At 38.7% G+C, this 13,035-nt stretch overlaps 1 protein-coding gene across 2 annotated transcripts in view; it reads right to left on the reverse strand.

The window, feature by feature from the left end:
- MSH4 (mutS homolog 4) overlaps window positions 1-13,035 on the reverse strand; it is a 105,385-nt gene that overhangs the window by 23,794 nt on the left and 68,556 nt on the right. For both annotated transcript variants that reach the window (XM_055585439.1, XM_055585438.1), the window contains 2 exons: window positions 10,553-10,671; window positions 8,878-9,006 (listed from right to left, as the gene is read on the reverse strand). In XM_055585439.1, the coding sequence (XP_055441414.1) occupies window positions 8,878-9,006; window positions 10,553-10,671 (248 nt within the window). The remainder of the gene's footprint in view (window positions 1-8,877; window positions 9,007-10,552; window positions 10,672-13,035) is intronic.

The following is a 13,035-nucleotide window of genomic DNA, read 5'->3' on the forward strand; positions in this document are numbered from 1 at the left end:
TTGGCCTGTATCAGGAAGCAACACTTAGAACTGGACATGGAACAACAGACTGGTTCCAAATAGGAAAAGGAGTACGCCAAGGCTGTATACTGTCACCCTGCTTATTTAACTTCTATGCAGAGTACATCATGAGAAATGCTGGGCTGGAAGAAGCACAAGCTGGAATCAAGATTGCTGGGAGAAATATCAATAACCTCAGATGTGCAGATGACACCACCCTTATGGCAGAAAGTTAGAGGAACTCAAAAGCCTCTTGATGAAAGTGAAAGAGGAGAGTGAAAAAGTTGGCTTAAAACTCAACATTCAGAAAACTAAGATAATGGCATCTTGTCCCATCACTTCATGGGAAATAGATGGGGAAACAGTGTCAGACTTTATTTTTCTGGGCTCCAAAATTACTGCAGATGATGACTGCAGCCATGAATTTAAAAGACGCTTACTCCTTGGAAGTAAAGTTATGACCAACCTAGATAGCGATTGAAAAGCAGAGACATTACTTTGCCAACAAAGGTCCATTTAGTCAAGGCTATGGTTTTTCCAGTGGTCACGTATGGATGTGAGAGTGGGACTGTGAAGAAAGCTGTGCACCGAAGAATTGATGCTTTTGAACTGTGGTGTTGGAGAAGACTCTTGAGAGTCCCTTGGACTGCAAGGAGATCCAACCAGTCATTCTAAAGGAGATCAGCCCTGGGTGTTCTTTGGACGGAATGATGCTAAAGCTGAAACTCCAGTACTTTGGCCACCTCATGCAAAGAGTTGACTCGTTGGAAAATACTCTGATGCTGGGAGGGATTGGGGGCAGGAGGAAAAGGGGACGACAGAGGATGAGGTGGCTGGACGGCATCACCAACTTGATGGACATGAGTTTGAGTGAACTCCGGGAGATGGTGATGGACAGGGAGGCCTAGCGTGCTGCAATTCATGGGGTCACAAAGAGTCAAACACGACTGAGCGACTGAACTGAACTGATACTGTTTTGATTACTGTAGCTTTGTAGTATAGCCTGGAGTCAGGGAGTCTGATTCCTTCAGCTTTGTTCTCCTTTCTCAAGACTGCTTTGGCTATTTGGGGTCTTCTGTGTTTCCATATAAACTTAAAAGATTTTTGTTCTAGTTCAATGAAAAATGTCATTGGTAATTTAATAGGGATTGCACTGAATATGCAGATTGCTTTGGGGAGAATGCTCATTTTAAGAATATTTATTCATCTCATCCAAGAACACAGTATATATTTCCATCTGTTTGTGTCATCCTCAATTTCTTTCATCACATCTAACAGTTTTTGGAGTACAGGTCTTTAGGCCCCTGTATTTGTGTAGGATTAATCTCCCTCCTCTGACATGCAGATGTCTTACCAACAAGTCTAGAGTAGTTGCTACTTCATGCTCACTAGGTCTGATCAAAATAATGTTACCCAATGTAATGGACCAGTATGATATCTTGTCAGAAGGGAAATAATCAAAATCCTTACAAACTGAAAGCAAGCTGATTCTGGTGATCTTTATTGACAGATATGGAGGAAAAAAACATTGGCTAGATCAATTAGCCACACAAACCAGGTACCAGAGAATACGTTAATATGCTCAAGTAATGAAACATCATCTGGTACAAATAGCTGCAATTACAATCACCACCTGGTTAAGGTTACAATTATTCACTGTCATTCTCCAAGGTCCATCTGTCCTCTGCACAGGCCAAATCAATGCATTAAATGGGAATGTGCTGGAAATTACCACCCCTGCAACTTTCAAGTCCTTGATGGTGGCAATAATCTCTCCAATCTCTCTAGGAATAGGGTCCTGCCTTGGATTACTATTTTCCTATATAAGAACAATAGTCTTGATGTTCCGTCACTGAGTCATGTCTGACTCTTTGTGACCCCATGGACTGCAACACGCCAGGCTTCCCTGTCCTTCACTATCCCCTGGAGTTTGCTTAAACTCATGTCCATTGAGTCGGTGCTGCCATACAATCATCTCATCCTCTGCCATCCACCTCTCCTCTTGCTCTCAGTCTTTCCCAGCATCAGAGTCTCTTCCTAAATTGAGTTAGCTCTTCACATCATGTGGCCAAAGTATTGGAGCTTCAGGTTCAGCATAAGTCCTTCCAATGAATATTCATAATTGATTTTTAGGATTGACTAGCTGGATCACAATTCTGAAAGAGATGGCAATACCAGACCACCTGATCTGCCTCTTGAGAAACCTATATGCAGGTCAGGAAGCAACAGTTCGAACTGGACATGGAACAACAGACTGGTTCCAAATAGGAAAAGGAGTACGTCAAGGCTGTACATTGTCTCCCTGCTTATTTAACTTCTAGGCAGAGTACATCATGAGAAACACTGGGCCAGAAGAAGCACAAGCTGGAATCAAGATTGCCAGGAGAAATATCAATAACCTCAGATATGCAGATGACACCACCCTTATGGCAGAAAGTGAAGAGGAACTAAAAAGCCTCTTGATGAAAGTGAAAGTGGAGAGTGAAAAAGTTGATTTAAAGCTCAACATTCAGAAAACGAAGGTCATGACATCTGGTCCCATCACTTCATGGGAAATAGATGGGGAAACAGTGGAAACAGTGTCAGACTTTATTTTTTTGGGCTCCAAAATCACTGCAGATGGTGATTGCAGCCATGAAATTAAAAGACGCTTACTCCTTGGAAAAAAGTTATGACCAACCTAGATAGCAATTGAAAAGCAGAGACATTACTTTGCCAACAAAGGTCCATCTAGTTAAGGCTATGGATTTTCCAGTGGTCATGTATGGATGTGAGAGTTGGACTGTGAAGAAAGCTGAGTGCCGAAGAATTGATGCTTTTGAACTGTGGTGTTGGAGAAGGCTCTTGAGTACCTTGGACTGCAAGGAGATCCAACCAGGCCATTCTGAAGGAGATCAGCCCTGGGATTTCTTTGGAGGGAATGATGCTGGAGCTGAAACTCCAGTACTTTGGCCACCTCATGTGAAGCGTTGATTCACTGCAAAAAACTCTGATGCTGGGAGGGATTGGGGGCAGGAGGAGAAGGGGATGACAGAGGATGAGATGGCTGGATGGCATCACTGACTCGATGGATGTGAGTCTGAGTGAACTCCAGGAGTTGGTGATGGACAGGGAGGCCTGGCGTGCTGGGATTCATGGGGTCACAAAGAGTTGGACACGACTGAGTGACTGAACTGAACTGAACTGAACTGAGCTTGATCTCCAAGCTGTCCAAGGGACTCTCAAGAATCTTCTCCAGAACCACAATTCAAATACATCAATTCTTTAGCACTCAGCCTTCTTTATGGTCCAGCTCTCACATTCATACATGACTACTGGAAAAACCATAGCTTTGACTATACGGACGTTTGTCAGCAAAGTGATGTCTCTGCTTTTTAAGACTGTCTAGGTTTGTCATAGCTTTTCTTCCAAGGAGCAAGTGTCTTTTAATTTCGTGGCTGCAGTCACTGTCTTCAGTGATTTTGGAGCCCAAGAAAATAAAGTCTGTCACTGGTTCCACTTTTTCCCCATCTATTTGCCATGAAGTGATGGAACCAGATGTCATAATCTTAGTTTTTTAAATGGTGAGTCTTAAGCCAGCTTTTCCACTCTGGTCTTCATCAAAGACTCCTGAGTTCCTCTTTGCTTTTTGCCATTAGAGTGGTATCATCTGCATATCTGAGGTTGTTGATATTTCTCCCAGCAATCTTGATTGCAGCTTGTGCTTCCTCCAGCCTGGCCTTTCACATGATGTGCTCTGCATATAAGTTAAATAATCAGGGTGATAATATACAACCTTGACATACTACTTTTCCAATTTTGGACTAGTCTGTTGTTCCATGCCTGGTTCTAACTGTTGCTTTTTATACTGTATACAGGTTTCTCAGGAGACAGGTAAGGTGATCTGGTATTCCTATATCTTAAGAATTTTTAACTGTTTGTTATGATCCACAGAGTCAAAGATGTAGCATAGTCAATGAAGCAGAAGCAGATTTTTTTTTTTTTAATTCCCTTGCTTTTTATATGATCCAGGAACAGTACTGGTGGCTTCCATTTGTTCTCTCCTACCATAATAGTCCTCATTTCACAAAGTCATTCTCCTTGTTTCTTATAAGTGATTGATTAAGAGTATCCATGATGATATTTTGCACATTTGTACTGGTAGATTACACTATGAACTATCAGTACCTGCTCTACTACTGGAAATGGAGTCATTAGTATTAAAATCTAATAAGATTAGAAAGTCAATTCCCGAAAGTCTAGAACAGACTCAAAACACTCATTCTTAAATATTTGTTCCCCTAGAACCACTCTTGATAACAATCTGTATAAGGGTTCTCCAGAGAAACAGAATTAACAGGATGTGTGTGTGTGTATGTGTGTGTGTGTGTGTGTGTATGTGTGTGTGTATCTGTCTGTAGAGAGAAAGAAAAAAGATTTACTATAAGGAATGGGCTCACATGATTATGGAGTCTGACAAGTCTCCAAATCTGCAATCATCAAACTGGAGATTCAGGAAAGCTAATGATGTCATTCTGCTCCATGTCTAAAGGCCTGAAAACCAGGAGAGCCAACAGTGTAGTTCTAGTCTAAATGTTAGTAGACTCAAAACCGAGAAAGAGCTGATGTTTCAGTTCAAGACCAAAGAACTGATGTTCCAGATCAGAAGCAGTCAGGCAGGAGTTTCCTCATACTCTAGAGGGTCAATTTTTTTGTTGTATTCAGGCCTTCAACTAGGCCCCACTCAAAAGTGACTGGATAGGACCCACTCACATTAGAAAGAGGAATCTGATTTACTCATTCTACTATTAATTCAAATACTAATGTCATCCAGCAACACCCTCACAGATACACCCAGAAAAAAAAAAATGTTTGACCAAATGTCTGGGTACTCCATAGTCCTGTCAAGCTGACATATAAAATTAAGCATCATTATTACTAATTAGCTTTTACTCTTAATAAGTAATATATATATATATCTATGTGAAATTCTTATCAACTGAAATAGATTCAGAATTACAAAGGCTAATGTTATCTATGAACATTAGTTTTAACTTATCACATAACTTTGTTCAAGTATGAAGTTAAGATTTTTTTTCAAAGAAGAATGAAAAAAGACTTTTAAAAATTTATTTATTTTTGCTATACGAGGGCTTTCTCTAACTGTGGTAAGCAGGAGCTACTCTTTAGTTGCAGTGCATGGGCTTCTCATTGTGGTGGCTTCTCTTTTTACAGAGTATGGACCCTGGAGCACAACAAGCTCAGTAGTTGTGGTGCCCAGGTTTAGCTGCTCCATGGCCTGTAGGATCTTCCCAGACCAGGTGTTAAACCTTTGTCCCCTGCATTGGCAGGTGGATTCTTAACCACTAACCCACCACATAAGTCCCAAAAGAAAAATTTTTAAAAAGAAAATAAAAGTTTGAAAGGGGAGGATTCCCTGGTGATCCAGTGGTTAGGCCCATACCACTAACCCACTGCAGGGGCCATGGGTTCTATCCCTGGTCAGGGAACTATGATTCCACATACCGCACTGGGTGGCCAAAAGTTTTAAAAATAAAAATAATAATAAATGCTTAAAAAAAGAAAACAAAGGCAAAAAAGATTTTTCTCATTCTATATATACTAAATCACTGTGGGCTCTTACTTAAGGTACAGAAACTCATCTTAGGAATATTTTAAGGTACTTTAATTATATAAAAATATTTTTAAGCTTTTTCATACCAATATATATTTTGATTATCTAAAATACTGTTTTACAAATTACCTTAATAACAGAACAAAATTCATAGTCTGTTTTACACAGCTGATTTATGAAAAAAACATTTTTTCTAAAGGAATGAAATCTGAAGTAAAGATTTTCCATAAAGTGACTTCAGATGCCTGCTGCTGCTGCTAAGTCACTTCAGTTGTGTCTGACTCTGTGCGACCCCATAGACGGCAGCCCACCAGGCTCCCCTGTCCCTGGGATTCTCCAGGCAAGAACACTGGAGTGGGTTGCCATTTCCTTCTCCAATGCGTGAAAGTGAAAGGGAAGTCGCTCAGTAGTGTCCGACTCTTAGCGACCCCATGGACTGCAGCCTACCAGGCTCCTCATGGAAAATCATGGGATTTTCCAGGCAAGAGTACTGGAGTGGGGTGCCATTGCCTTCTCCGATGCCTAGTTTACTTCATATTGTGATATTGCAGTCAATGTTATTATACATGGAGTCAACTGAAATGTCTTCATGTTTTGCTATTTAATTTGATTAAAGCCAAGTGACTAGTTCTGATATTATTGTTAATTCTTGATTTCTTTCCTTTTCTATATCATGACTATTATAGCAACTGTTTCTGCTTCCATCAGAAATAAAGTAACAAAAATATAAATGCTATGGTATGTTTTTTTTACCTACATGGTTTAAAGAGCTATCTACAGGTGCCTATAAAATTCACTTGTGATAAATCTATAATGGATACATTAAAAAAGGACTCAACACCATTATTTACCATTGCCAAGGTATGGAAACAACCCGTATCCATCAACAGATGAATGGATAAAGAATATGTGAGATATTTATATATGTGTGTGTGTGTGTGCTATGTGTACAAATATATAAATGAATACTACAGTCATAAAAAAATCAAAGATTTTAAATTGAAGTACAGATGACTTATAATATTTCAGATGTATAGCAAGAGAACATATACACTCTTTTTTAATATTCTTTTCCATTATAGGTTATTACAAGACATTAAATACAGTTCCCTATGCTATACAATAGGTCCTTATTTTTATCTATCCTGTATTTGTAGTGTTAATCTGTTCATCCCAAATTCCTAGTTTACCCTTCCCCACTTTCCCTTTTGGTAACCTTAAATTTGTTCTCTGTGTCTGAAAAAAGAATGAAATTTTGGCATTTGCAACAATACAGATGGACTTAGAACGCATTATGCCAAGTGAAATAAAATCAGACAGAGAAAGACACTACTGTATGATATCACTTATAAATGGAATCTAAAAAATACAACAGACTAGTAAATAAAAAGAACACACTTAGAGATACAGAGAACAAACTAGTAGTTACTAGTGGGAAGAGGGAAGGAGGCAGAGGCAAAATATAGGCAAAGGGAATACAAAAGCAGATATTATATGATTGTATGAAATCATCTGTGTGAAACTTTTGAAAATTGTAAGGCACTTGATAAAGGACAGAAATGGTATGGATGTAACAGAAGCAGAAGATATTAAGAAGAGGTGGCAAGAATACACAGAAAAACTGTATAAAAAAGACCTTCACGACACAGATAATCATGATGGTGTGCTCACTCACTGAGAGCCAGACATCCTGGAATGTGAAGTTAAGTGGGCCTTAGAAAGCATCACTACGAACAAAGCTAGTGGAGGTGATGGAATTCCAGTGGAGCTATTTCAAATCCTGAAAGATGATGCTGTGAAAGTGCTGCACTCAATATGCCAGCAAATTTGGAAAACTCAGCAGTGGCCACAGGACTGGAAAAGGTCAGTTTTCATTCCAGTCCCAAAGAAAGGCAATGCCAAAGAATGCTCAAACTACCGCACAATTGCACTCATCTCACAAGCAATACGTGAACTATGAACTTCCAGATGTTCAAGCTGGATTTAGAAAAGGCAGAAGAATCAGAGATCAAATTGCCAACATCCACTGGATCATCGAAATGCAAGAGAGTTCCAGAAAAGCACCTATTTCTGCTTTATTGACTATGCCAAAGCCTTTGCCTGTGTGGATCACAATAAACTGTGGAAAATTCTGAAAGAGATGGCAATACCAGACCACCTGACCTGCCTCTTGAGAAACCTATATGCAGGTCAGGAAGCAACAGTTCGAACTGGACATGGAACAACAGACTGGTTCCAAATAGGAAAAGGAGTACATCAAGGCTGTATATTGTCTCCCTGCTTATTTAACTTCTAGGCAGAGTGCATCATAAGAAATGCTGGGCTGGAAGAAGCAGAAGCTGGAATCAAGATTGCCGGGAGAAATATCAAGAACCTCAGATATGCAGATGACACCACCCTTATGGCAGAAAGTGAAGAGGAACTAAAAGGCCTCTTGATGAAGGTGAAAGAGGAGAGTGAAAAAGTTGGCTTAAAACTCAACATTCAGAAAACGAAGACCATGGCATGTGTTGCCATTGCTTCACGGGAAATAGATGGGGAAACAGTAGAAACAGTGTCAGACTTAATTTTTTTGGGCTCCAAAATCACTGCAGATGGTGATTGCAGCCATGAAATTAAAAGACACTTACTCCTTGGAAGGAAAGTTATGACCAACCTAGATAGCATATTCAAAAGCAGAGATATTACTTTGCCAACAAAGGTCCGTCTAGTCAAGGCTATGGATTTTCCAGTGGTCATGTATGGATGTAAGAGTTGGACTGTGAAGAAAACTGAGCGCCGAAGAATTGATGCTTTTAAACTGTGGTGTTGGAGAAGACTCTTGAGAGTCCCTTGGACTGCAAGGAGATCCAACCAGTTCATCCTAAAGGAGATAAGTCCTGGGTGTTCATTGGAGGGACGGATGCTGAAGCTGAAACTCCAATACTTTGGCCACCTCGTGCGAAGAGTTGACTTATTGGAAAAGACCCTGATGCTGGGAGGGATTGGGGGCAGGAGGAGAAGGGGACGACAGAGGATGAGATGACTGGATGGCATCACTGACTCAGACATGAGTTTGAGTGAACTCCGGGAGTTGGTGATGGACAGGGAGGTCTGGCGTGCTGTGATTCATGGGGTCACAAAGAGTCGGACACGACTGAGTGACTGAACTGAACTGAACTGATACAAGTTTAAAGACTATACAATTTAAAAATTTTTTCTTTCAATAAAAAAAGTTTTTTTAAAGGACTCGAAATTAGTGTATTTAAAATAGAGAGGAATACCTTTAAGCTCAGCAGATGTTCACAAACAGCATAACAAATGCCAATACCTTCTTCTGTATTAGTACCTCTGCCAAGTTCATCAATTAATATGAGTGACTTGTCATTAGCATTATGTAGAATATATGCTATCTGAAAATATAATTCCAAAATTATTTATTGCAACCAAATAGCTGTCACTATTATAGCAAAAAATAAAGAAAAGTCCAGGTCCTTTTATTAGTTCATTTGAAATATATTTTGACAGAGAAAACCTGCTGAGCAGAAACTAACACATTGCTTTTCTTTCTAAAAATCTCATTACTAATAATTCTAATAGAATAGCTGATGTGTACATAAATAGACATATGCATAGAGTAAATAACCATCATCTAAAATATTGATGAATCAGATACAGTGAAATAAAGCAATTAATTAAATGTTTAAATAAACACAAAGATGGTCCTTTTCTTGTTTAAGAGAGAATTGCTCAGTCATGTCTGACACGTGACCCCATGGACTATACAGCCCATGGAATTCTCCAGGCCAGAATACTGGAGTGAGTAGCCTTTCTCTTCTCCAGAGGATCGTCCCAACCCAGGGATTGAACCCAGGTTTCCCACATTGCAGGCAGATTCTCTACCAGCTGAGCCACAAGGTAAGTCCAAGAGTGCTGGAATGGGTAGCCTATCCCTTCTCCAGCAGATCTTTCTGACCCAGGAATCCAACCAGGGTTTCCTACATTGCAGGCAGATTCTTTACCAACTGAGCTATGGTGAATCAGCTGCTGTCACAAACACTCTAAACTATCTCAGTTAACATCTCTGTAGCCAGTAAAAATGAAAAGAAATATTTAGAAAAAAGCATCCAAGTCCATTGATTTCTGAGTAAAATAAATTTAAATCATGCCTGATACAGACTTATGTTATGACACAACTGTTAACCATCATGGCCATTTTACCTTTCCATGGGACTAAGCTTCTTGAGAGCTAGGACCATTTAAAAATATGTCTCAAGCACCTAGTCTATTGCTATATTCCCCCATAGTTATTCAATACATACTAAATAATTATATAAATATCACATACGGTGAGCAAATGATAATTTTATTCCCTATCTAAAGAAATTTAGTAAACTGTACAGTGATCCAATAACCCATATGTACTATAGGCCAAAAGCTATACTGAATTCCTTTAACCCTTCAAGTTTATTTGACATGTGCTCAGATCAAAAATAGGTGCTGATACATACTTTGGCACAGGAAGTGAAAATTCCACAAGACCACAAAAAGGGTGATTTTTATTTTTTTTATTTTTTTATTTTTAAAAGGGTGATTTTTAAAAAACCTTTTAACACAGTGATCTTTTATTTTAAAATCAAGCCTAACTATGCAAAATGTTTCTGAACAGGTCGTTGCTTTCTGAAGTCTTTTATATATTCCATAGAAAAACATGAAAGAATGTTTTTATCATTCAGTAACACTAGCTTTTTCTTTAAAGCTGTATTTTTCAATAAAACATTTACTTCCATTTCCACAAGACAGAAATTAGGAAGCTGTCTTTGACTGCCCTCTGGCTCTTGTAGAGGAGTATAAACACATCTGCAAGCTTTAATATAAAAATACTTTCTTATGTTATAATTGACCATTAGTAGGATAATTCAATATTTTTTTAACATAAGGAAAGTTGAAATCAGGTACCTCTTTCATTTCCTTCATAAATGTTGATGAATTTGTTTCAATATCATCATCAGTACTTATTCTTGTAAAAATTTGTTCAGCAATTCTAAAGGAAGAATATTCTGCTGGAACATATGATCCTATAAAATATAAGTCAAAGTAAACTGAGATGCTTTTATAAAATATAAGCACTACTAACACTTTGCTCTTCCTATCAACTCAGATTATTTAGTAGCCTATCTAAGGATTAATGTGGTAGAAAGATCACAAGATATGGAATTAGAAGGCATGGCCCCGGCTCTGTCATTTATTTTACAACCTTGGACAGTACTTAAATTCTCCCAGCTTCATCTTCCTCACGTATAAAATGGAAATGCTTACCCTACCGATTGTATAAAGTTATTTGGAAGTGAAAAAAGGATAATACATATTTGAGTACATAAGAAAGATTTGCTATAAATTTGATAAAAATTATTAAATAGTATAGTCAGATGAGAATATTCAAAGTATGAAAATCTGAAGGAAATGCTTATGAAGCTCATGTTGATAAAAATCATTATAGAAAGGCATATTAAGAAATAGTTGCTATTAGAAAAGTACAGAACCATCCACAATTAGAATGAATGCAAAACATTAAATTTTTTATGAAGGTGAATTTTTATTCACAAGATGGTTTCTGTGTGAGAAATATCAGGCTAACTAACCTAAACTATTCATCTCTTGAAAACAGATTAATATTATTATTTATATCTATTGCTATACAAAATGGGATACAAAAAGCATTCTAAAACCATAAGAAGATAAAAATATATAAATAGTTAAATGAAAAAAGTGTCAAATATACAGAACTCTGTATAGACAAAATGTGAAATAAGGGAAGTGAAGAAACAAAGCCAGATTATTCCAGAATTTAAAACAAAGACAAGGGTGAAGAATAGGATCTACTTTTGCATAATAAGGAATAGCAGGAAGAGAAAGCAAAAGTTCAGATAATATTAATATCAATGCAGATAATAATAATAACAATAGCAATTATGATGACATCTCAGAGAGCAAATAAATACAACATTCTCACAGGACTGCCAAAATGATCACATAGGAAAAATAAATGTGAAAGTACCAAGTATAGGATATAGCGTATATGGTGCATATCATTCATATTTTCCCTTCTCTCTTACCTCCACCAAAGAGGCTCATAACATATCTTATCATCATATCACAGAAGCCTGCTGGCTGGTATTTTGCTTCTAATCTGGCTCTTCTCTAACCTTACAATAGCGAGAGTAATGTATCTAAAACTCAAATCCAATTATGCCATTCTCTTGCTAAAACATCTATAGCTCCCTATAGGTATCTGGGTAAGGTTCTCAGTCAGTCAGTCAGTCAGTCAGTTCAGTCACTCCGTCTTGTCCGACTCTTTGCGACCCTATGAATCGCAGCACACCAGGCCTCCCTGTCTATCACCAACACCTGGAGTTCACTCAGACTCACGTCCATCGACTCAGTGATGCCATCCAGCCATCTCATCCTCTGTCATCCCCTTCTCCTCCTGCCCCCAGTCCCTCCCAGCATCAGAGTCTTTTCCAATGAGTCAACTCTTCGCATGAGGTGGCCAAAGTACTGGAGTTTCAGCTTTAGCATCATTCCTTCCAAAGAAATCCCAGGGCTCATCTCCTTCAGAATGGACTGGTTGGATCTCCTTGCAGTCCAAGGGACTCTCAAGAGTCTTCTCCAACACCACAGTTCAAAAGCATCAATTCTTCAGGGCTCAGCCTTCTTCACAGTCCAACTCTCACATACATGACCACTGGAAAAACCATAGCCTTGACTAGACGAACCTTTGTTGGCAAAGTAATGTCTCTGCTTTTCAATATGCTATCTAGGTTGGTCATAACTTTCCTTCCAAGGAGTAAGCGTCTTTTAATTTCATGGCTGCAATCACCATCTGCAGTGATTTTGGAGCCCAAAAAAATTAAGTCTGACACTGTTTCCACTGTTTCCCCATCTATTTCCCATGAAGTGATGGGACCAGATGCCATGATCTTCATTTTCTGAATGTTGAGCTTTAAGCCAACTTTTTCACTCTCCACTTTCACTTTCATCAAGAGGCTTTTTAGTTCCTCTTCACTTTCTGCCATAAGGGTGGTGTCATCTGCATATCTGAGGTTATTGATATTTCTCCCGGCAATCTTGATTCCAGCTTCTGCTTCTTCCAGCCCAGCCTTTCTTATGATGTACTCTGCCTAGAAGTTAAATAAGCAGGGAGACAATATACAGCCTTGACGTACTCCTTTTCCTATTTGGAACCAGTCTGTTGTTCCATGTCCAGTTCGAACTGTTGCTTCCTGACCTGCATATAGGTTTCTCAAGAGGAAGGTCAGGTGATCTGGTATTGCCATCTCTTTCAGAATTTTCCACAGTTTATTGTGATCCACACAGTCAAAGGCTTTGGCATAGTCAATAAAGCAGAAATAGGTGCTTTTTCTGGAACTCTCTTGCTTTTT

The sequence above is a fragment of the Bubalus kerabau genome, chromosome 6 (genome assembly GCF_029407905.1).
Source record: "Bubalus kerabau isolate K-KA32 ecotype Philippines breed swamp buffalo chromosome 6, PCC_UOA_SB_1v2, whole genome shotgun sequence".
Taxonomy (NCBI): domain Eukaryota; kingdom Metazoa; phylum Chordata; class Mammalia; order Artiodactyla; family Bovidae; genus Bubalus; species Bubalus kerabau.